The 21498-nt window shown below is 36.2% G+C and overlaps 2 protein-coding genes across 2 annotated transcripts; one reads left to right on the top strand and one right to left on the bottom strand.

Moving 5' to 3' along the window:
* The first annotated feature begins 1294 nt into the window (after nucleotides 1-1294).
* LOC137389492 (ankyrin repeat and SAM domain-containing protein 3-like) lies at nucleotides 1295-9662 on the top strand. Its single transcript, XM_068075507.1, has 11 exons — nucleotides 1295-1491; nucleotides 1695-1890; nucleotides 2026-2147; nucleotides 2660-2741; nucleotides 3852-3990; nucleotides 4236-4349; nucleotides 4752-4823; nucleotides 5842-6122; nucleotides 6783-6980; nucleotides 7568-7740; nucleotides 8538-9662. The coding sequence occupies exons 1-11, from the start codon at nucleotides 1295-1297 to the stop codon at nucleotides 8788-8790; spliced, it is 1827 nt and encodes a 608-aa protein (XP_067931608.1). The 3' UTR covers nucleotides 8791-9662.
* Nucleotides 9663-9665: 3 nt separating this feature from the next.
* LOC137390779 (alpha-2-macroglobulin-like protein 1) lies at nucleotides 9666-21345 on the bottom strand. Its single transcript, XM_068077097.1, has 13 exons — nucleotides 21151-21345; nucleotides 20377-20490; nucleotides 18961-19117; nucleotides 18231-18307; nucleotides 16944-17141; nucleotides 15487-15705; nucleotides 14931-15058; nucleotides 14485-14653; nucleotides 13739-13841; nucleotides 12318-12454; nucleotides 11539-11665; nucleotides 10861-11007; nucleotides 9666-9817 (listed from the first exon to the last, which is right to left on the bottom strand). Exons 1-13 carry the CDS (start codon nucleotides 21343-21345, stop codon nucleotides 9666-9668), a joined length of 1923 nt encoding a protein of 640 aa, XP_067933198.1.
* Nucleotides 21346-21498: the final 153 nt, after the last annotated feature.

Genomic DNA, 21498 nt, shown 5'->3' with positions numbered 1-21498 from the left:
ATTTATCTAGCTGGTAGTTTTTAGGTTGCTATAAGCCGTTAATAACAAATTAACCAATTTTTACTGTTTTGTTAATTCCACAAAGGAAAATGGCTCACCAAGAATTGTGAGTTCAATTTTTTGTTGTATTTGCCAAGTAACACAATTCAAATGTATAGCTAAACTCACTTACTATTAAACAGTGGTACGTGTGCTTTATTACAACTGAATATCTAATTGTCTTGTCAGAAAATGTTATTAATAGTTTGTTGATCTAGCTAAAGCTAAAATTTCTGAAATTCTCAATAATTTAGTGACTCAATTTCAAATAATTCTAGTGGCATGGATCATCCAAGTTAAATATTTACTTATGTAGTTTTTTGTATAGCAGCATCATACTGACATACTTTTGTGACATAGTATTTTGGAAGAAATTCAATTCTGTTAATGCCTCATCTTCATTTAGCATTGTCTTTCAGACAGTGATGGTTTACTCTTAATTCGATACCAATGTTATAGATCCTAATATATATAAAGTTTATAGAATGTAGAAATATACTCTTACATTAATTGAAAGTTAATTGGAAAATATTTTTGATGAAAAATCCCATGTGAATGTTATATTGCACTCTGTGTCTCTCACAACGTGTATTAGCACGTTGTGTCAGATAGATGTAGGTTCTACCTTCTAAAAGGTTCAGTACTAATACAGTAGTAATTCAATCATTTGATTTTTGTGCTGTAGTTTGATTTAAAAGAACTCAAATAATTGTAGAATCACCGTAGATATTCTAGGTTCTAATAGTGATCCGGTTAGCCGATCTTTGCTGACTTTGGTCAAGAATTATTGTGGTTGTTCTAGGTCAGAATGATTTTTAGTAGGCTAGTATGCGAGACTCTGCTGAGCAGCCAGCGTAGCTCAAATATTTTAGCTATTATAAAGGTTGATCACAAACCTATTACTAAGTTTTGTTGTTGCGGTCATTCTATTTTGCTACAGAGGAGTTTGTTTGGTGTTCTAAAACTAATGGTTTGGCATAATAAAATAGGAAGTTGTAAGATATTTGTTATCGATCTTAGGATATTGTCACTAAAATGTTAGCGGCTGCAAACCGGTATATCTTTTCCTGGAATATGAAACTATTCAACTGACAGTTTTTAACAGTGCGTAACAACATTTACTACATTTTGAAATTAAAACATAATCTTTTAGAAATGATGCTATATGATTAACCAGTTTCGGCTTGTGTTTCACCTCGAAAACAGCTATGTAATGGCATCATTGATCACTTGGATGATATGTTTTATAGCGACAATGAGTGGTGTGACGTCTGCTCAGATGGCAGCCGCTGGGTCGGATGACTCTGGAGATTCTGACTTTTTCAACAGTAGTCTGTCAATATGGAGAGGGCCACGGCATTCACTGGAGGGCGAGTATGACCCGGTGCCACTTGACTTGCACACGGCCTGCAGTATCGGCAACTTTGACGTTGTCAGAATGTATACAAATAGGTAGGTCTCCTAATGCGTGAGACGGACACACTCTACTTAATCCGGGTTCATTAATCATTAATCTGGCTGAAGACCTATTAATGAGTTATATTTTGGTGGTTGCTAGGCGGAGAGGGAATGTATTGCCATGGCTAGAGTCTTCCTGCTTAATCATTAGATTGTGCATGGTGCTTTTTGTTTAGTTTTACCGGTTTTTGTTATAGTGAGGAGGATTTAAATGCCAAGAACAGCGGAGGCTACACACCACTCATGTACGCTGCCTACATCGGGCATGACAACATAGTCAACATGTTGATAGATGCTCAAGTGGATGTAAATCTGTCAAACAGCAAGGGCCACACTCCCCTCATGCTTGCAGCCAGCTGCGGCAATGAAAGTGTTTGCGAGTTTCTCAAGGATGTAAGTTGTGAAAGAAATACGAGCAATGTATTTGTTCATCCGATTACTAGGTATTTTAGAGAGCAGGTAACTCTAAGATAAATGCATCTGAGTCACAATGTTTTACATCTTATGTATTTGTTGACTGTTTGGCAGGCTGGTGCTGACATAGAGGCTCGTGATAACAAAGGCTGGACTGCCCTTTTTCATGCTACCTTCAATGGACACCAGAATCTCGTCAAGTTCCTGCTTGAGCGTGGAGCCAACATTAATGCAGTGTGAGCATTCAGCTGCAATAGTTATTGCCGTAGTTTTCCGCAGAACAACAATGGTTCAGTTACCTCTATTTTCTGCTAAGAGAACATGAAATAATGATGGTCTAACCTCGATATACATGTATCAGTGCCATAGGTGCTCAGAAGTCATATCTTATCTCACTCTAAGATGTGTAAAAGAATTTTTTTTGCCACTTTCATAGACATGAGATCTGAGTGTTGCTTGCAAAATGATTAGAGAGTTGAAATAAAATATCTTGAGTTGCTCACTTTCCTTTTTCCATGAGTTTGCAATGTCGATCCTTTTCCTCTCCAAATCTTTTTGTTTAGTTTCCCTTATTTTTACAGTATAGTAGTCAAATGTGAAAAACTTTACCATACAATTTGATATTAAACTTTATATAGACAATTTTTTAAATCATTGTGCTGCCATAAACACTGGTGTTTTGAGTGTATCAGTTCTCCATTAAATATCATTTCTACATTGAGATTGCAAAGACTATCTTTTATTGCAGAGAAACCAAGTATGGTTTTACGCCACTCATGCAGGCAGCTATTCATGGGCACGAGATCATTGCGCAATGTTTGCTACAGCAGGTAGGCCTTAAGAAATCTGAAACTTTTATGAATGGGACGTGTTTTACTGTTTGTGTGACTCACATTATTGGTGGGTTTGAATAAACAGTTGGTATTTGCTAATGATGCCGTTCTTGCCATTCTTAGTCACCAGTCACATTTTCAGTCTCCACGTTTTTATAAGTTGCAATCTTTTGAGTATTAAAAAGGTTTGTATGAAAATCATGTAAACTTCTGGTTTCCTTTGACTAAAACCCAGTCAAGTATAGTTTGAAGAACATTTTGCATGTAAATTTCTTTATTAATTTTTTGTAACAAACTGAGTAATAACGAGTGACACTAAATATTTGTAAATTACCTTTATTTAATGCTTCCTAAATCATTTGGTAAATTTGAATTGTGTCACTCGCTGCCTCCAGAGTTTACCACATAATTACATTGAACGTATACTTTGACAGCGCTGATAATTCCAATTTTAGAAATATTTTGATTTTAATTTCCTATAAAAATGCAAGCAAATTTCAAATAGGTACTTAAAGACCAAATTGCAACAATAAAAATATTTTGCATTTACAGATTTAGTGAATTTCTCTGTTTATTCACCAGAACAATCAAACGCTGGGCGAAGTCTTTTCACAGACTATGATAATCTCTTGTATAATTATAATTTATATATATAATATATATATAAGTAATTTAATATATAATTAAATAGCATAATTTATATATATATAATATATATATAAATTATGCTATTTAATTATATATTAAATTATTATATGATAATCTCTTGTATAATTAATTTGTCCATAAACGGAAACTTGTTTTTATGTCATTGCAAAAGAGAGCTTGGCACAACTGTTAGATCCTTCTAAATTATTCACCTGTTACCTATTATTCACTTACACCTGTTTTAATACTAGCTATCCTGCTCGAATGTGAACTTTATTACTCTAGAGCTTTTGATTGATTTTTATAATTTGAGGTTGGTTAAGCTGGAAAACAATTAACCAAGCTTAAATAGTGTAATTATATGTTGAAACACCTGCCTTCGGTAACTGCCGAGCCTCCAGTCGAATGATTCAGCTCGCCTCATTGGCTCCTAAAGTTATCTCCCCCGACTTGTTGCAGGGAGCAGAAATGGGATTAACTAGTAGAATGGGAGACACAGCAAGATCTTTGGCTATGAAAAAGAACTTCATAAAGATTGTCAGTCTCATAGATAACAAGGCGCTGTCACGTGTCAACCCGCTGTCACACGCTAGCTTTGGTAGGTGTCTCCATTGTATCTCTTCCTGCATCATTTTGCATATATGATGCGGGAAGAGATCTGGTTATTGCGATATATAGTTGACTGACAAGGATAAAATATTTAGACGAACAGGAGGAATTGGAGAGGATTTGAGATTAGACTGGCATGTGTCGCTGTCTGTGGGTGTCGCTGTCTATGGGTGTCGCTGTCTATGGAACTCTAGTCTGAATATCTCAGTATCTTTGTTTGTCCTTTTTCTATAGGTTCGGATGACAGTAGCTCAGATGATAATGCAGCGAAGGGGCGAGGGAAGACACCCAGACACAAAAGATTAAACATTAATGAAGGACCTGAGGCTCTTTCAAACATGAAACACTGTATGTAAAGTTGCTGCCTTGTACATGTAATCTGTTGGAGTAGCCAGTTTGCATTCTCTGTTATTCTCAATAGCCTCTGGTAACTATCTCTTTCACTTATCGCCCAAGTAGTTTTACAGATGTTGGGTTTATGATATATTTATAGTATAGTTATTTTTACATTTTTGCTCTTTTTATATTCTTTTATGTTTGTTAATAATTACTTTTTTTATGGCTGTTAACTTTTACATTTTCCTTGCTACTCGCAAAAAAGTTGGCATAAGAAGAGAACGGTGATATGCATGAAACCATTTAGGATTTAGTACCAATTCTTAATTGTGAACTTCCGATCGTCGCAACTCATCAATAGCAGTTGTATATAGTTAAAGCATTTGTCTTTACTGTGGATAAAATTTTTTGTAGCTAGTAAAGGGTATGTGACCTTCAGTGATCCAGTGTGTACAGACACTGTGCCAGCCGCACAGCCACCGAGAGGTAAAACTTCTCATTTTTTCTTCTCTGTTTAGACAGTCATATCAAAGCGATGACTCATTCCTTATTGACCAGACCATTTACGAAATGCTTAAAGTTAATCCTTGTTACATATTTCTGTTAATATATTTTTCTGCTGATATTTTGAAATGTGTCATGACTCCATTAAACAGTCTAAACTGGCCAACTCACTCTGCAGCACCCACAAATTTCTACATAATAGACGAGGTGTGTAATATTATAAATTAAAAATAAAAGTTAAATGCGCTGTATTTCAATTAGATGCTCTGATTATGCTTTAATTAAAGGTTGACTTGCAACAAAATTCACATTACAGTTATTTGGCATCAAAAGATTCACCATGTCTTACTCTGTTGTGTTGTAGGTGCAAAATATGTGGAAATGTGATTACAAGCTCTTAAAAGCTCAAAAACGAACAGTTAATCCCAGCCACACCCTTGTTATCCAAATATTGATAAAAACTGTTTCTTACATTTGCTCTCTAATTTTACTTATTTTGCATTATTGATTGTGATTATTGATTGTGATTATTGATTGTGTTGTTTCGTGTCAAATAAGTGATCACTGGAAAGGGATTATCAAGGAGGCAAACTATCCGTACTCTGATCATACATTTGTTCAAACTTTAGTTTACGTTAAAACTGTTAAACTTATTTGAAATTAGATCCCTACATATTTATGGGAGTTATCTTATCAATTCAGATCCTGAGATAGCTATGCGAGTTAATAGTCTTTAGTTTGTCATCATAGAGCTTGTCGATAGGTTGTAGCAGTTTCGCCAGTGATCGCAGTTGCTCTATTTATGTTGATGGGTATTTTTAAAAGGAAGTTGTAGTCTTGTGTGTCATCTCAAAGCAAGAGTGGTGTCATACATGCGTATTCTTGTTTATAAGTTTAGCTTATTGTTTTTGATAAGGCTATCCTGAAAACAAGCTCTGTTGTAAGCAAGCTATTATCATTGTACTATAGAGCAGTATCTACAGGCTGTAAACATTTGTAGATGATGGGAGATTCATAAGACCAAATATACATGGTGGTGTTTCTGGGGCGATGAGTCATCTCAACATTGGCAGTGAAGAGATGAAATCGGCTACTTCACGAAAGCCACAGGCAACCGCTTTTAAGCAGGCTACCCTGCCACCATCTACTACTAAGGTCATGCAAGTCTCTCCAACACCCAAGACATCGGCAGGCAGAGTCACCAACTTGCATGACTTGCTTGTACAACTCGGACTGGAGCATTATGAAAAGAAATTCGTTGAGCAAGATATAGACCTGGAGGTAGGAATACTTGGGCCAGCGGGATGTAGTAGCTGGAGGTTTCGGGTCTTTATTTGTTAAACATTTGAAATGCGCCACTCACTCAATTGCAATTTGACTGTCGACTTTCAAGCGTTCAATGCAGTTTAAATATAAATTATAACTACCTCAAACCAATGTAAGGAGCTTAGTTTTGCTGCTGCCACTGCCAGAAATCAGCTCAAGAATAAGACTTGATAAGTTCGATATACCTCTCTGCATAACTTAGTAGCATGATAACAGCTGTTGCTAGTTGCGTAAAACTGCATTCATGCTGTCTGATTGCTATTCTTTGCTCAAATTCTCTGAGTTTCCTCATGCTTTCAGCTAATTGGATGCCCTGGCAGAATCATTCTGTAATACTGCGTAACAAAATATTTATATACAGTATAGTCAACGCTGGACGTTCACCTAGTATTCATATATATAGTCAAACAGTTGAATTTTACAGGAGAATATGTTCCTTCAAAGGAGCAAAATGTGCTTTAAGATTTATTTTATGCCTTTAGACTTATTTTACGTTAACTTAAATAATTTGAACTAATGAAGCAGCAGTTGACATTGTGATGAATTTACATGTTGAATTTCAATCTGATGACAGTAGTTTTCATTCATATCTAGACAAATTAATGCTTGCGCCAGGTTTTCCTGACTCTCTCAGCGGATGACCTCAAGGAAGTAGGATTGGATAAGTTTGGTCCTCGAAGAAAGATGACTAACGCCATTGAGGGTTGGCATAAAGAGCATAACTCCGTGCTATCATCCGATAGCAAAGCCCTTGTAAGCCATATTGAAAAGCTGGAACTTGAATTGAAAGAGAGAAACTCACAACTCAATCAGGTGATCATGTTTTCCTAAACAACCTAGCAATAATATCAACAATATTCTATGAAGCATCGAGAAACAGGTCTGTTGAGAAATAGGAGATAGTTGTAATCTTTCTAAAGATACAATGTGCTTCAAAGGATTGTAACTGCAGTATGTCTGTGTTGATCGGAATATCAGGTTATATTTCCATGTGTAATGGCTTGTTGATGGTAGCATAGTAGCGGTTTTATGCAGTGGCAGTCGGAAACACGAGACATCTGTCTTAATTTTGTAAACCGAAAACGAAGAAAATCTGTTGCATTATCAACTATTATATTCTGTTGATTATAGCCACTTATTTTTCTAGTTTCATTCTCTAATTATGGAAGTCATAAAACAAAAAAGTCTATTATAATAGTGAAGCTGCCTCATATGTAATGTAGCCTATATCTCCTCTGTCTTTGTATAGCTTGTTGCATATAACAAATCAATTACTCATTTATGATCTTTTCTAAGGCTTGTTTTATGATTTATTTGCTTATGAAAATCATTGATTTTTTAGTACGCTTCCTTGGTCCTAGTTTTCTCAGTTTTGATGACTGATTTGTTTTGGTTTGCAGACATACACACAGTTACACCACTATCACAAGGAACTTGAGCATGAGAAGAATATCCGCTCACTCACGGAGAGTTATCTGCTCACGGAGAAAGCCCGCATGGACAAGCTTGTAGCACAAAGCAAGGAAATAAGGAGCCACTGTGTGAAGGCCCTCAAAAGCCATGGAAAAGTCAAGTGAGTCACAATGTCATTTTTAGTTGTAGGGATATACACTGATTGTAGGTGTCAGAGCTACGGGGCTATAGGTTTGAGTCCCCCCCCGCTTTTGGATATATAGCAAAGACTATAAAGTAGGTTTTTAGCTATCATTTGTTGTATATGTTCAAATCGGGCTCCTTTAAGGATCCTGCCTGTAGAGCAGCAAGAATTTCAAGAGAAAATAATTAATGCTTTCTGATGTACATATCCAGCCTTAGGGACAAAACTGAAACAGTTTTAGAAGAGAAGTTGGCTAATGACAGTTGTCATCTTACAATGCTAATGGTATATAATGCATGAATGTTTTGACAGCTGTTAACTTATCGTGAGTGTCAGGTGATAATTTAACTAAAGTTGAACTAAAATAAAAGGCAAACAAGATTGGCAAGATCCCAAAAGCTTAATAAATCTTTGTAGTCTTTCATTTAGAGATTTCATATTCTCTAATATTAGCTATAAGCATATTATTTTTGTTTGCCGCCTCCTTCGTTCGAGCTAACATGTTTTCAATACATATTTACATGCGCTGATATACGATGCTTGTTAAAGCATAATTTTTATTCTTAGCTCATTTGAAAGCGACACATATTTGTGATATGACAGTTACCATCTGTGTCCTTAGGCCTCCCTGGTAACCAGCAATATTTTACAGGAATCTTTGCAGTTGATCAAATTCAAGCATTTTTTTTGCTGTTTGTTTCCTCAAGTATTTTTTTCAGCTATTATAAGATCTGCCAATGACTCCTTAATGCTCATTTAACACTTTATTGTAGAACAATCCACCAGTTACTAAGGTCACGACAGGAGGATGGAACGGTGGTAGGAGCTGTACCTCCTCAGCTTCATGAAGCCCAATCTAGACTGACGGATGAGGCAACCAAAAAGCAGATAGCGATACTGACTGCTATGCCAACTAGGGAATTATGGGACTGTGTACAGAAGTCACTGGCAGAGGGATCCACTTCGGTAAACATGGCCATATTTAACCTTGACAAGGTTGGCACTGAACAGGATACTGGCTACTAGTGGCATAGAGATAGATACTTACCTCCAATTTATTCCATTTATTGTCTTGGTTTTGTTTTGTATTTTTAAAGTCGATCTGCCAAAAGTAGCTCATCATTTTCAATATTTTGCTACCGGCAAGCATGACTGAGAAAGGATAGTGCAGCAGGTCTTTTTGGCGTCGTATATTCAGATAACGAAGGGAAAGCGTTTACTGCTCGAAGCATTGTTGCTGTTAGCTCAGCGCTATGCAAACATGCAAACGGTAACAATTATGTATTTTATGTGTTGTACATGTATTTCTTTTACTTACCCAATTATCAGATCTCTCTCTTTGCTTTCAAAAACTTTATCCTTGTTTATTTACTGCATTCAGCTGATGGTCGACAATAATATCTTTGATAAATTGATTTTTTTCATCTAATTCACCTAATATTTCACTTGTGCAATAGTGTTACGCGTTCTTATGCAAGGTGCTTGATATAGCTGCGCAATATTTGTAATACCAACACCGACCAGTTGGCTACCTGATAGTGGTACATGATACGCCTCATATTTCCAGTATTTATTTTTTACCTATTTATCACTTTTCTGTTTACACTGTTTTTCTACTGTTTGCAATAGAATTTCTCGATTTTTCTATAGTTTATATGAACAAGGTCGGTGCACTTTTTGCATAACTATTATGGTTTTATTGCTGTAATTGCATATTTAAAAGTGTAAATCACAAACAGTACTGCTTGATGCCATTAATTGATTTCATATGAGTTGGTACGCTACAGATAACTTTAAAATAGACATAGATTATCAAAGCCAGCACAATGATGGACTATTTGTTGATATGAGTGAAGATCACTGTTGATAACAACACCGAAGTCCTTTCTTTCTAAACAATCTTAGTTCAGACATTGCTTAGTTACGGTGTTGATCTGTTTTTCAACAGCCTTTGTTAATGGTAAGACTGTTGATTCTCCATTAATCAGAATCGTCTCTCCATTTTTTATCTCTTTTTCCCAGTCACCCAATATCAGCAACTTGTCTTTCGCCACTACAATCGAAGACTACTTATTTGCAGTATACTATTATACTTATCTTGTTTATACTAGTTTCCTGACCTTACATTTGAGTTTAGCCAAACTATCAGATTGTGGCAGTTTATAGTCAGCTTCGTAAGGCTAGTCACAGCAGCTCTTACATACATAAATAAATGGATTCATGGCATTTTTCTATTTTTCATCACAGAGAATTGGTTGGAAGCCTAAAATATCTGGCAATACATTAAGATAATACATTTTGAAAGTTCCCTTATAGATTCCTCATACCTGGACACAATGAATGAATCGAGCAGCTGTTTTATCAATATAACAATTAAAAGCCATGAAGAATTTGCTTTTCAAACCAACCATCAATCTGGTGTTACTCACCGCTAGTTGTGTACAAAAACTGAAAGGTTTTGCAGGAATAAATTTTTGTAGCTCAATCTGAAACGACGTATCTGTGAGAGGTTACTACATCAGTCAATCACAGAGAATTGAATCATTTTGGATCTATGAAGCTTCACAGCCTCATTGATGAAACGAATTGGTTAATTTTATGGTGTTGAAAAAATGGATTAGAATGAATTACATTTTAAACAGTATTATGTTATGCAACAAGAAGCAGCATCACAGGCTTATCACTAATATTGTCACTAATAAGGAGGTACCCTCACAGCCTTGTCACTAATAAGGAGGTACCATCACAGCCTTGTCACTTATAAGGAGGTACCTTCACAGCCTTGTCACTTATAAGGAGGCACCCTCAAAGCCTTGTCACTTATAAGGGGGTATCATCACAGGCTTGTCACTAATAAGGAGGCACCCTCACAGCCTTGTCACTAATAAGGAGGCACCCTCACAGCCTTGTCACTTATAAGGAGGTGTCATCACAGCCATATCACTAATAAGGAGGCGCGTCAGAGGCTTGTCACTAATAAGGAGCCGCCGTCACAGGCTTGTCACTAATAACCATGCAGGCACCCTCACAGTCTTGTCACTAATAAGGAGACATCATCACTGGCTTGTCACTAATATTGAATTTGCAGTGTCTTACCCGCACTAAAAAGAGTGATGCATGAACAGTTCTGTGGAAGGGCATAGTTGATGTGACGCTTTCTAAACTTAGTTCTGCCACTTGGTCGCAAGTTGGCCATCACAGTTAGACGATAATTTGCCTTGGCACGCCAACTCACTTTGTAAGCTGCAAGATCAGACGATATCTTGCTGAATTTATTCAAGAATAAGCTTATTTCAATTAATCCTATTTGGAAATGCTGTTTTTGTTTTATTGTATAAATGTAGAATAATTGAGCCAAAGTCAAACTTTTGTAATTGTGAAGACAACTCTAATGATTAGATTCATGGTTCGAGTTATCTCTACAAAGAGATGCATGGTTGAAGGTGCTACCGACATTTTACACTAAATTTATTTTATAAAAACCCAGTTAAACCAGACATTTTTGCCATAAAGCTAAATATCAAACAACATTTTAAACACAAAGGTAAAGCTTGCTGCCAAAAAGTTCGTTGCCAGAAAATATCACAGTGCTTCCCATGGACATATATTAAATATTCTGAACAGACATCGATATTACTAAGTTTTACATCGGTGATGACCAGCGCACATGGATACGGAACCAAGTCAAGTATATTATGTATGTAACATGGGATATTGTTTCAGTTAGCTTCAAGCAAGTCGATGAGCTAGTAAAAGCAAATATTTGAGTGTTACCTTTCTTATAATCACAAATGCTGCTTGACACGATGAACTCTTCTGTCGATTTGTGGCACACTGGACAATTCACGGTTGTGGGCAATTCAATGAATGGACTCAAAGTCCTTTTTGGAGGTCGTAACGACTGTAACAAGAATGTAATAAAACAAACACAAATCAAATACCTACCTGTTAAATGCACAGAATGACAAGCCATGTAAGGACGATTGATTGACTCACTAATTGATTCTTTCATAAATAATTAGGTTTTGGAGATTTGAACTCGCCAGATTTGGAGAGGAGAGGTCTTAATCAAAAGCGGAGTATATGTTCATAAAAAATGAATATCACTGATTTAAAAAACCATTACTTAATAGTTAATTAACCAATTAATAGTAACCTTACATCAGACTTTTCAGCAACAGCATCAAAAAGGTTTGATAAAAGTGTTTCACTATGAGAAGCGGGTATACCACAGATGGCCAGAAGACCACAGAATATGATTAAATTCTGCTTATGATGAGACAATTTCTCGGATAATTAGACTGCGAAGTGGCTCATACATTTTAAGGCAAATTGCCCCAAATGGAGCAAATGTCTGATGTTGCAGAGAAATAGTAGATTAAAAAAACTATCTTAGAATATTTGATTATTTACCAAGGAGCCTGATATACGACAGTGCACTGATTTTACAAGAAATAGCCACAACGAACATCTTCAACATCAAGCTACAAAGCAGTACATCTCATTTATTTAGACTTTCAGTCTTATAGCTATGAGCTACAACTTGAACATACCATAGGCTGTCTTGCCTGACTTATGGAGTTCTCGAACTCCTCCCAGCTAATAACAGGCAAATCCTCCTTGGTGCTCGGTCTATCACTGACAGAGCAAAAATCAGAAAGAATGGAGTACTCTGCATCAGAGCTCAACTCTGCAAAAGGTCAGCATGACAAATTATTCATGTCTGTCCTTTTTACAGCCAGCTAAGGAAGCTGTGTTTGCACATGATATTTCCTACAGCTAATTACAATAAATAATTTAAAAAAATTACTGAAATAGAAAAGTGCATTCTTGCATCAAGTACTAGCACCCTGACAGTCTAGTGTGCCGTGAGAGATCGGCAGGTGCTGATAAAGCACAGACAATAAGGATGTGCACAATTATTTTAAAACACCAAGTTGATTGGCACAAGTGTAAGCGTCAGTATACCAAGCTGAATGTCATGAGTTCGAGTCCTGTTAACAGCAATATTTCACTCTAACTCTAACACCCTGGCTTCAAACAAACGGGCAGACAAACACCACTTTTGTTATGGTGAAAATTATAGCATAGGTTGGCCAGTTTTTGTGCTGTTTTGTTTTATATAAATGTTTAAACAATATGAGTATGTATTTTATTGCTTGAGAAAACAAGCACTATATTGCTCCTTGATTTGCCAATGAATGGAAAGGGTCAGTACAAACTGATTAGTTTATACAGAGTAAACATGAGGCAATTTATTCATCATGAAATATGAACCTGCTCAAAGGCAGGTTAACCAATAAGCACTTGCTGTAAATGATCAACACATTTGGTAACTAGTAAAACAACAAACTAGAACCATAAAGTATTAATATGTACTGCTAGTTCCTGCGAATTGCCCTGGTCTAGTAGTCATGTGATCATGTGCAGCTATCATGTGATCAACAGGTTGGGGTTCAACTCCCAGAAATGCCACTAGCGATAATAGGAATGGCTTCCAACTTTAAATTACCATCTGCAAGGCGGCATGTCCAGTCAACAAGGTTTCTTTGCGATTGGTCTCAAACGTGTTTAGCCAAGATTGCAAGGCAACTGTTTGTAGGACAATGCTCTTAAAACAAGCACAGACTCTGATAGTCAGCAAAGCAGACATCACACTCGTTGTGCAAGGAATCGAACGCACACTACGCATTATACATGTACTTTGTTTTACTTGTGCTTTGACTTTGGTCTCACCTGTTACTACACTTCACACACAACTAGGAGCCTAAAAAAGGCTAGGACAGAGATAGCGACAGTCTCTCTGCATGTTGTTACTTGTATGCGTACACATTAACTTCATGTATAAACATGTTGTACAAATATATACATTACTTTCATTGATGATATACTCGGTGTAATTATTTTGGTGTAGAGTAAAGGGAACTGGCAGTTTCCTTTAACCCCACCCTAGTTCAGTTAAAAAAGAATTTACCCTTTTGGTAGTAGTCATATACAGTGACAACCGCTGGCTTGGCATCGTCTATCTCCATTACTCTCTGTATCTCTATATTGAAACAGAGGCGAATTCGTGAAATCTAAAAACACCAACGCGTACTTTTACACTCTTGAGAATCTAGAGTCCATACACGCTAATCAATTAATAAAAATTAGCTATAGAATCAAAGTATCTACATTCGGATGTTTTTGAGATTAGGATGATAAATATGGCCTAATTGGATTACAAATATTTGATGAATATTCAATAACATGAACCAAATAAAGTGTAGAATTGTGAAACAAGTTTGTGAAAATATTTCTTATACACATAGATCCAAGAAAACTTTTGCTATACGTGAAACTGCAAGTTTTTCAGGATCCACTAGCTAAAAAGGTTCAAATAATTTATCCCTTGCATGGCCTGAGAACACGATTACTATAGGTATATGGTACACAATGGCCCTTCAGCCCTCAAGGTCACATGAGCCATGGTCACTTCCTGTTCAACAAGTTATAAACAAGGAACCTGAGATGTTCCAGGCAGACTTGTTTTAATATGGCTGTGAATCATCAGTTTTTGATCATGTGACCGATTTTCTTTTTCTAATTATCTAATACAACCCAACTACATGTATAGTTGCTCCGTGTCGATTGTTATTATAGAAATTAAGTCTCTGTAAAAATTACAGACAAAAATTAACTTCAACGATTATCCTAAGGGTTGTTTGTGGCATAACAAACCTGATCGAAGTATAGTTGAACAGCATTGTTTTTCTCAACATCATATCGCTTTAGCTGTACCCGGCGATTAGTGAGCAGTGACTTCAACTCGGCTGGATCGGCAGCCCAACCAGAGACCATACTGACTTTGATGACAGCCATATTTGTTGATAGCCCACTGCCTTCATACCTGCACAACAATAAACAACTCTTTACCCCTATAGACTCGAGCTAAATTTCGCAAAGCCTAAAGACTTATAGCAATTTCTTTAATTTCTGGACAAAGAAAAGCAGTTTTTCTTCCAAATGTTAAAAAGTGGGCTATGCAAAAAAAGTAGCAAAATTCTTTAAGTTAGGTGAATAAATGGTACAAATATGGCCATCACAATTCTACATCATAATTAGATTTAAATAATTTATTTACTTTTTAATAAAATATGTAATTAATATTATTTGAAATAGTGAACCTTGTGCAGATGTTCAGCTTCCTTCGTTTGCAAGGATTGTTTGAAAGATCAGATGCGAAATCATCAATCGAAATGGAGAATGCTGACTTCCTTAGTAAATCCGCAAATACGTTATACTTCACATGTGCCTGCAAAAATTATAATCAAGCTGTTAAAATAAGACCACTCTTGATTTGATGACAGGCTAGTATATGCATTAATCTTGAGGGTTGCATTCCCACAACTTCATCATCAAATACCAAAAAAGGTAAACATATCTAGATAAAAGGACTTTTTTGCTTTACTACTTAACCATGAAAGAATTAATGTTATAGATTTAACCGAGTCATTATTAGTACGATTTTGTGGACACTTTTCTACTGATCACTCCCTATTATGGGTTCATAAAAACCAGAGAATGTCAAAGTGGCGTTCAAATACACACTCTACTTCTGCACTGAGCTAGTTTATATTAGCGCACAAACAATGTTTTAGCAGAGCAAAACTTTTACGCGTTGCTACACGTGCGCATGCACACGCATTCACATCAACACAAAACATTAGAGCATAATATTACCTGAAACAGGAAGCACCCAACTCCGGTTGACATGACGCTGATAGGTGCCAGACGAGACATGGTCTCACTTTGCTGCACAAGACTGTTCTCCGCTTGCACAAGAAATGTGGTGAATGGAATCAGGCTATCGTTGAATCTAACTGACACAGCAATGTCTAGTTCATCTGTATAGAGGTACGAGGCATACTTGGCTAGTGCCTGCAGCCCGATTACTGTGTCCTGTAAAATCATAAAATAATGCTTATACTGTAACTTAAATCAAACCTATATTATCTAAACAGACCTTCATATACATATAGAGAGCTACGACCTCTACTTTCGCCATATTGAAATTGCTGGATTATGGCTCCACTGTTCTATGTCTTAGACAATATTACAAACTGACACTCTCGTACCCATGCTCATTGAAATGCACCAGAACATGGTTTTTAACTGCTGAATGAATTATGAGTATTAAATGATAATCCATTGTGTGAAATTTAACAGTCACATGGCATGGCAGAGAGACAACTCCTCACAGACCTGTAACCAAAGATGTCTAGGATTTGTTACTTGTTTATTTTTTTCGCAATGGCTAATGAATTTCTTGCTATGGCTCAAACTAGTATGCAAGGCATTTTTCAAAAACCTCTAAAATTGAAAAGACCTTATTTTAAAGGTTTTTGAATTATGAATTTTTGAATCTCAATTATTGTGTGAACCAGATAAACAGTTGTTTTTGGTTCCACTTTTCTCTTTTATCTTGCTAAAGTTGGTTAACTTTGGTTTAAGCTGTTGCTGATATAAATGTTTGAGACCAGGGTTTACACAGACTATATTGTTTTGGAGTCAATAAACATGGTCGCTGACCATTACTTAGTGAGCAATACAGTGATAGCAGAACCATAGATAGAGTGCGGTTTTGGGACAATGTGAACTTACTATACTAATTGATGCTCTTTATGCCAGAGATTCATACAGCTCAGCTGATTACCACAAGCTTTTCTGCCTGAGCCTGTAGAAAACTTGCTAGGAATGCTGTTTTAATTTTAAAGAGTTTTAACATTATTTAATTTCTAAAATCAATTGCATTCGTCTTTAGATATCAACGCAAAAGATTTTGTAAATACAGTGAGTTGTCTGCAGTGACAGTGTTTAAACATTTTATCAAACTCTTCCCAATATTTTAGCTTTAAACTTGATTTTTGCTTTTAATGCGCATTAACAACTCATGCCGATCCTAGAACGACTAAGTGTGCTTGAGTCTATTGACAAACATGAAATGAAGATTAATTAATAGTATAACAGGTTTTAAATGAACTTGGGAAAACTGAAATAAATTTTTCAATCATACCAGTAAGAGAGTGAAATGTGACTGCTACATTAAAAAAACCAATTCATGAAATTCATTTCAAACATGAAGCAAGCGAAATCAACTAGTTTTAAGAGCTGGATATAGTAGAACATGACCGACTAACTTGTGTGGATCCAAAACCACCATAAGAGTTACGCTGCTGTGAGAGCCACTTGACAATCGGAAGTCCGAGCGATACTTTCTCAGCATCACTCTTAGTCATTTGCAGGAGGGCGAGAAGGGCATAAGAAGTTGTCTCAACATCGGCTGATTTAGGTTGGTACCACCAAGTGCCATCCCCATCTTCCTCACTAGAGCTCACCTTCCACGACATAGTTGCTCCATCTATTGCATGACCAACTCATACTCAGTATCTGATTGCACACGCAAATAAAACTTTTTTTTAACTCTTCAAAGTTCTGTTGGTCTATGTTTAGCTCGTACAATCAGTTTACACCTTGTTGTTAAGCTGAATCTTTTGTGTGTAGCCATCGAATTTCAGGCCATTTAAAAGAAAATGTTTTTTGTAACTGACAAAAATGTACACACATTTGGGCATGCCTTGAAAAACATCTACGATCTCGACCAGTCATGTGATGGCGTATAAAATGAATTGAGCATTATTGTTTATAAAAGTCTAGCCAGTGTTCCTAATTGCTTGCAATCAATCACTCAATCAATCAATCACACTCTATTTCCAGAAAAAAACATCTTTTGTATGGAATATTTCGGTGGTACAATCGCGCAGGCACCAATTCCTCTTAGTGAAACTAGTGTGAGAATTAACCTTGAACGACAAACTTCACCATCACACAACAAAAATATTTTACTTTTTAGAAGTCTGCAAACTCATTGACAAAGTGATATTATGTAAAAAAATCAGTATTTTATCTGTTTAGACAACTGTGCAGCTTTATTCTAACTGAGAAACTGGGATAACTGAGAAATTCAGTTATCAGTCTTTGGCAAACACCTGCGGCATTTGTCAATATCAACATCAGAAAGTACCATCTTTCATTAATAAATTATCAGCCCTGCTTTCATTCCTAACTAGAACTCTCCCTGACAGTCGTTGAAGATCATAAGGTGCGCTAACAGAGCACTGAGAATAGCTGCATATTTTCACAATTACCATAAATTCCTGCATATAAGACGATACCATGTATAAGAAGCAGTGGATATTTGACCCCACAAACAATAAAAAACTGTGTAACTGTGTATAGGACGCATCTTAATTTTAGTCCTAAATTTCTATTAATTTTTATAGAAATGGTGGTGTTTCATATGAAGTCTCATGAAATCATTCGACATGTCGAATGATTGGTGACAGCGATCGGTGCTGATGTTAGACGCTTTTCGATGCCGTACAACCAATGATGTAAAATCAAAATTGAAGCAACGCATTACAGACCTCAACTTCATCCCCGGCAGCGAGACCAATATTCTGCAACCGATGTATGTCGTTGCGAATAAGCCATTCAAAGCAGCCTTAAAGCAGAAATGGGCCGAATGGATGGTTAATGGTGAGCATACTTTCACCAAGGGCGGCAACATGAGGAAAATCGACATGCCTACGATCTGCCAATGGTGACCACGAGGATAAATATTGTCAGATTGAAATTTTCATAATAAATTTTCGATATTATGATAAATTCATAATTTTTATAATAAAAGTATCCAATAAAGAAAATGCGTCGTATACGCAGGTATTTACAGTATTCTGAAATGTTGGAAAGTGTTTGATTAGTGCAGGTGTTAGAGTGTTGGTCTGTCATGCTGAATGTCATGAGTTGGAGTGCAATTGAAAGCAACCTTTTATCCCAACTTCTAACCTTGGCTTTGGACAAACAGATGGACGGACAGACACGAGCCTTATTATAGCAGAAATTATAAAACATACATTTTCGCAAAACCGTACCTTCCTCATATGAAAGCGTTACCATGCTCAACTGTGCTTGTCAAATTATTCAGACTAATGCTAAAAGTTATGGGCAAACAATAATTCTCGGGGAATGTCAAGTTAAAGATGACATGACTGAAGTTAGCAATTACTTTGAAATACTTTCAGTTTCAACAAAGACATGCTGACAATACCTGCATATAAGTAATTCAGCATTCATTAGCTAGTAGGTGTCATATACCTTGTATAGCTGCATCTAGTAGTTGATCATAGAGTGTCATGGTGTCGGGATGGTCAGAGTCGACAAGTGACATGGCATAGGTTACGAGGGCTAAAGTGTAGTTATTGGTCAGCGGTTGAATGAAGAGACACTGCCAAGCTTTGTTAACTGTATCATTCTATAATAAGATAACAATGCTATGTTCAGCCATGACAAAAAAGTTGCTATTACAACCAACAAATCTACAACAGCTTAAAGACAGAATCCATAATGAGGCCTGAAACTGAGGATGTTATAGGATTAGTTATGAGCTAATAATAAACTCTTTTATTATTTTTCTTACATATTTTATTATCTCAAAAACTAGACCATCAACCCATGTTCTAATTCAGCTCAGAAAGATAGGTGTAAAACAATAAAGATAAGATAACAGAAAGATAAGAGTACAAAAAGGTCTATCACTCTTCTACCAGAATTGCATATTGTCCATTTTGCTTCATGCTGTTCCAAGCTGGTGTTCCTTTGTATCCAAAAATGATGAAAAAAATTGGAGTGTTTTTAAAAATTATGCTTCAGGGTTATCCTACCCAATGTGTCTTAATGCTTACTGCTTAACCCTTCAATGCTAAGGAGCTAAATGTGTTTTTAAATATTTGCTGTCTAAAATATTCAAATCATATCTCCAACCTGCCTGACCATTCATTACATTCCTACTTACCTAAAAGAAACACTACACCTTATACCATACACAGACACCTTGCTAATCCATGTTATAGAACAGAGTTTAGCAAAAAGAGCTTTTTGCATCAATACATATAATTTAACTTACTATTTGTTTGGTTTTTGTCTCATGGTCTAATTTGCTTCAAATGACATAGACCGGTGTGAATACAGGTTAATATCTTTCTATACAAAGATTCACACAATGTGAGACTATAGTATCGAAGATTTTTTATTACGAATGTTTTTTATTTATTTGTGATTTATTTTCAACAACGAAAATTAGTCAAGCAAAAGAAAAAGCTAGAAGAGTGATAAAGCTCATAATACGCGATAGCATAGCCAGTCGTGGCGTTGGGCTTGTCGTGTAATCGACGTCAATTTTTATTTGTAATTAGGTTTTACTTACACTTGTTTGTTTGTACCTGAAGTACATCACACACAAGCAAAATTCTACAAGAAAACGCATACTATAGTTATTTTTAAATACATGTACACCAACTTCCTAGCTCCAGTGTACAGTTTGACTAAAGGAGTAGGATGACTATAACGGTTACCTATAACAAAATTTTCAAGTATCTCAACGCACAAGGAATTGGGTGTAATACCTCAGCCATACATCTCACAGGAAGGTCCCCAACACAATCACTCCACTGGCTATCACAAACCACAAAAACTGTGCAAAGGCTACTTTAGCTTTAGAGTGATAGAACTTACAGAAGCGTCCATCCCAGCTTCTAGCATGCTTATCAGTATATACGCAGTGAGAGCGGTAGAGTCCTGCCTCCGTCCCATTCCTCCCTGCATATACTTGCTGTGCACCAAGCCGACCTACAAGTATTATTTTGTAACAGTTACTAGTGTTCATATTTTTCAGTGTCTCCCAATTATTAATATGCTTGCAGATAAAATACAATTCTTTTTATTAGCATCTCTCTAATTAAGTTATCATGTGACCGCCATCTACGACCACAAAATGGCAAACTTCTAAATCGTTGATCTTGGTAAAAGATAAAGTACCAATATTCGTCTATTTGTTCTTGACACTTCACAAGATCTAAGTGTTTTTAGTTTAATAAATGACGTTTCATTTTGTGTGTTGGTGAACATCAGAGGTATAACTGTATTGTGTCTGCAAATTGTCCACCATCTTTCCTGCTTTGCGACATCGCGTTTATTTTTGGCCATTTCATTTTTCAATGTCAACTTCCTCCCATGAGCAATAATTTGTAGACAGGATCAATCTTTTAAGTTGGGTCATCGTAATTGCGCTGATCTAATCTCTGCCGATTTCTGCTAATGCGATGTCAGTCTATGACTATATGTTCATCGATATCTTGATCTATCAATTCTCTATTGATACGATTTGTGTCATGACTGCAACTTAATGGAGACATTCATTGTGATGGATACTTTACAATGCAGAACTTAACTACACGAACTCTCTCCCAATTACGGTGTGGTACAAAATGTCTGTATAAAAAGGTTTACCTGAGGGAAACAGCCGTTAGAATTCTGCTTACTCTCGAAGTACTCGATGCTCTCCTGTTGGAGTCTCGGATCAATGTAGATATAAGCAGAAGCTTGAGCGAAACACTTCACTACAAATGCTGTCAGCCAAATGCTGCCTTCTTCTCTACCAGGTCCAAATGCGCTGTAAGAGCCATCATCATGTCTGTAATTCATTTCCCTCTGATACCCTGTATGCAAATGTATTCAAGAAGATAAAACATGGACAAAACATAAGACAAATAGTATTTTAAAATTTAAATTTTTCTAATTAAAATCAAAAATTTCTAAATTTAAAAATCTTACTTTGCTAAATGTTTATTTCACATC

The sequence above is a fragment of the Watersipora subatra genome, chromosome 3 (assembly GCF_963576615.1).
Source record: "Watersipora subatra chromosome 3, tzWatSuba1.1, whole genome shotgun sequence".
Lineage (NCBI taxonomy): Eukaryota > Metazoa > Bryozoa > Gymnolaemata > Cheilostomatida > Watersiporidae > Watersipora > Watersipora subatra.
Note: the sequence above shows the minus strand (reverse complement) of the source record. Positions and strands in the feature narration are given on the sequence as shown.

Bases quoted from the DNA above. Each gene is read 5' to 3' on its own strand.
- LOC137389492 (XM_068075507.1), top strand. From the start codon at position 1,295: ATGAGTGGTGTGACGTCTGCTCAGATGGCAGCCGCTGGGTCGGATGAC. The intron at 2,148-2,659 runs GTGAGCATTCAG...CTTTTATTGCAG, and splicing joins GGAGCCAACATTAATGCAGT to AGAAACCAAGTATGGTTTTA. The intron at 7,741-8,537 runs GTGAGTCACAAT...ACTTTATTGTAG, and splicing joins AAAAGCCATGGAAAAGTCAA to AACAATCCACCAGTTACTAA.
- LOC137390779 (XM_068077097.1), bottom strand. From the start codon at position 21,345: ATGAATTACAGACATGATGATGGCTCTTACAGCGCATTTGGACCTGGT. The intron at 14,654-14,930 runs GTTCACTATTTC...ATTGTTGTGCAG, and splicing joins AAGCTGAACATCTGCACAAG to GTATGAAGGCAGTGGGCTAT. The intron at 12,455-13,738 runs GTAAATTCTTTT...GACCTTTTGCAG, and splicing joins ATATGACTACTACCAAAAGG to AGTTGAGCTCTGATGCAGAG.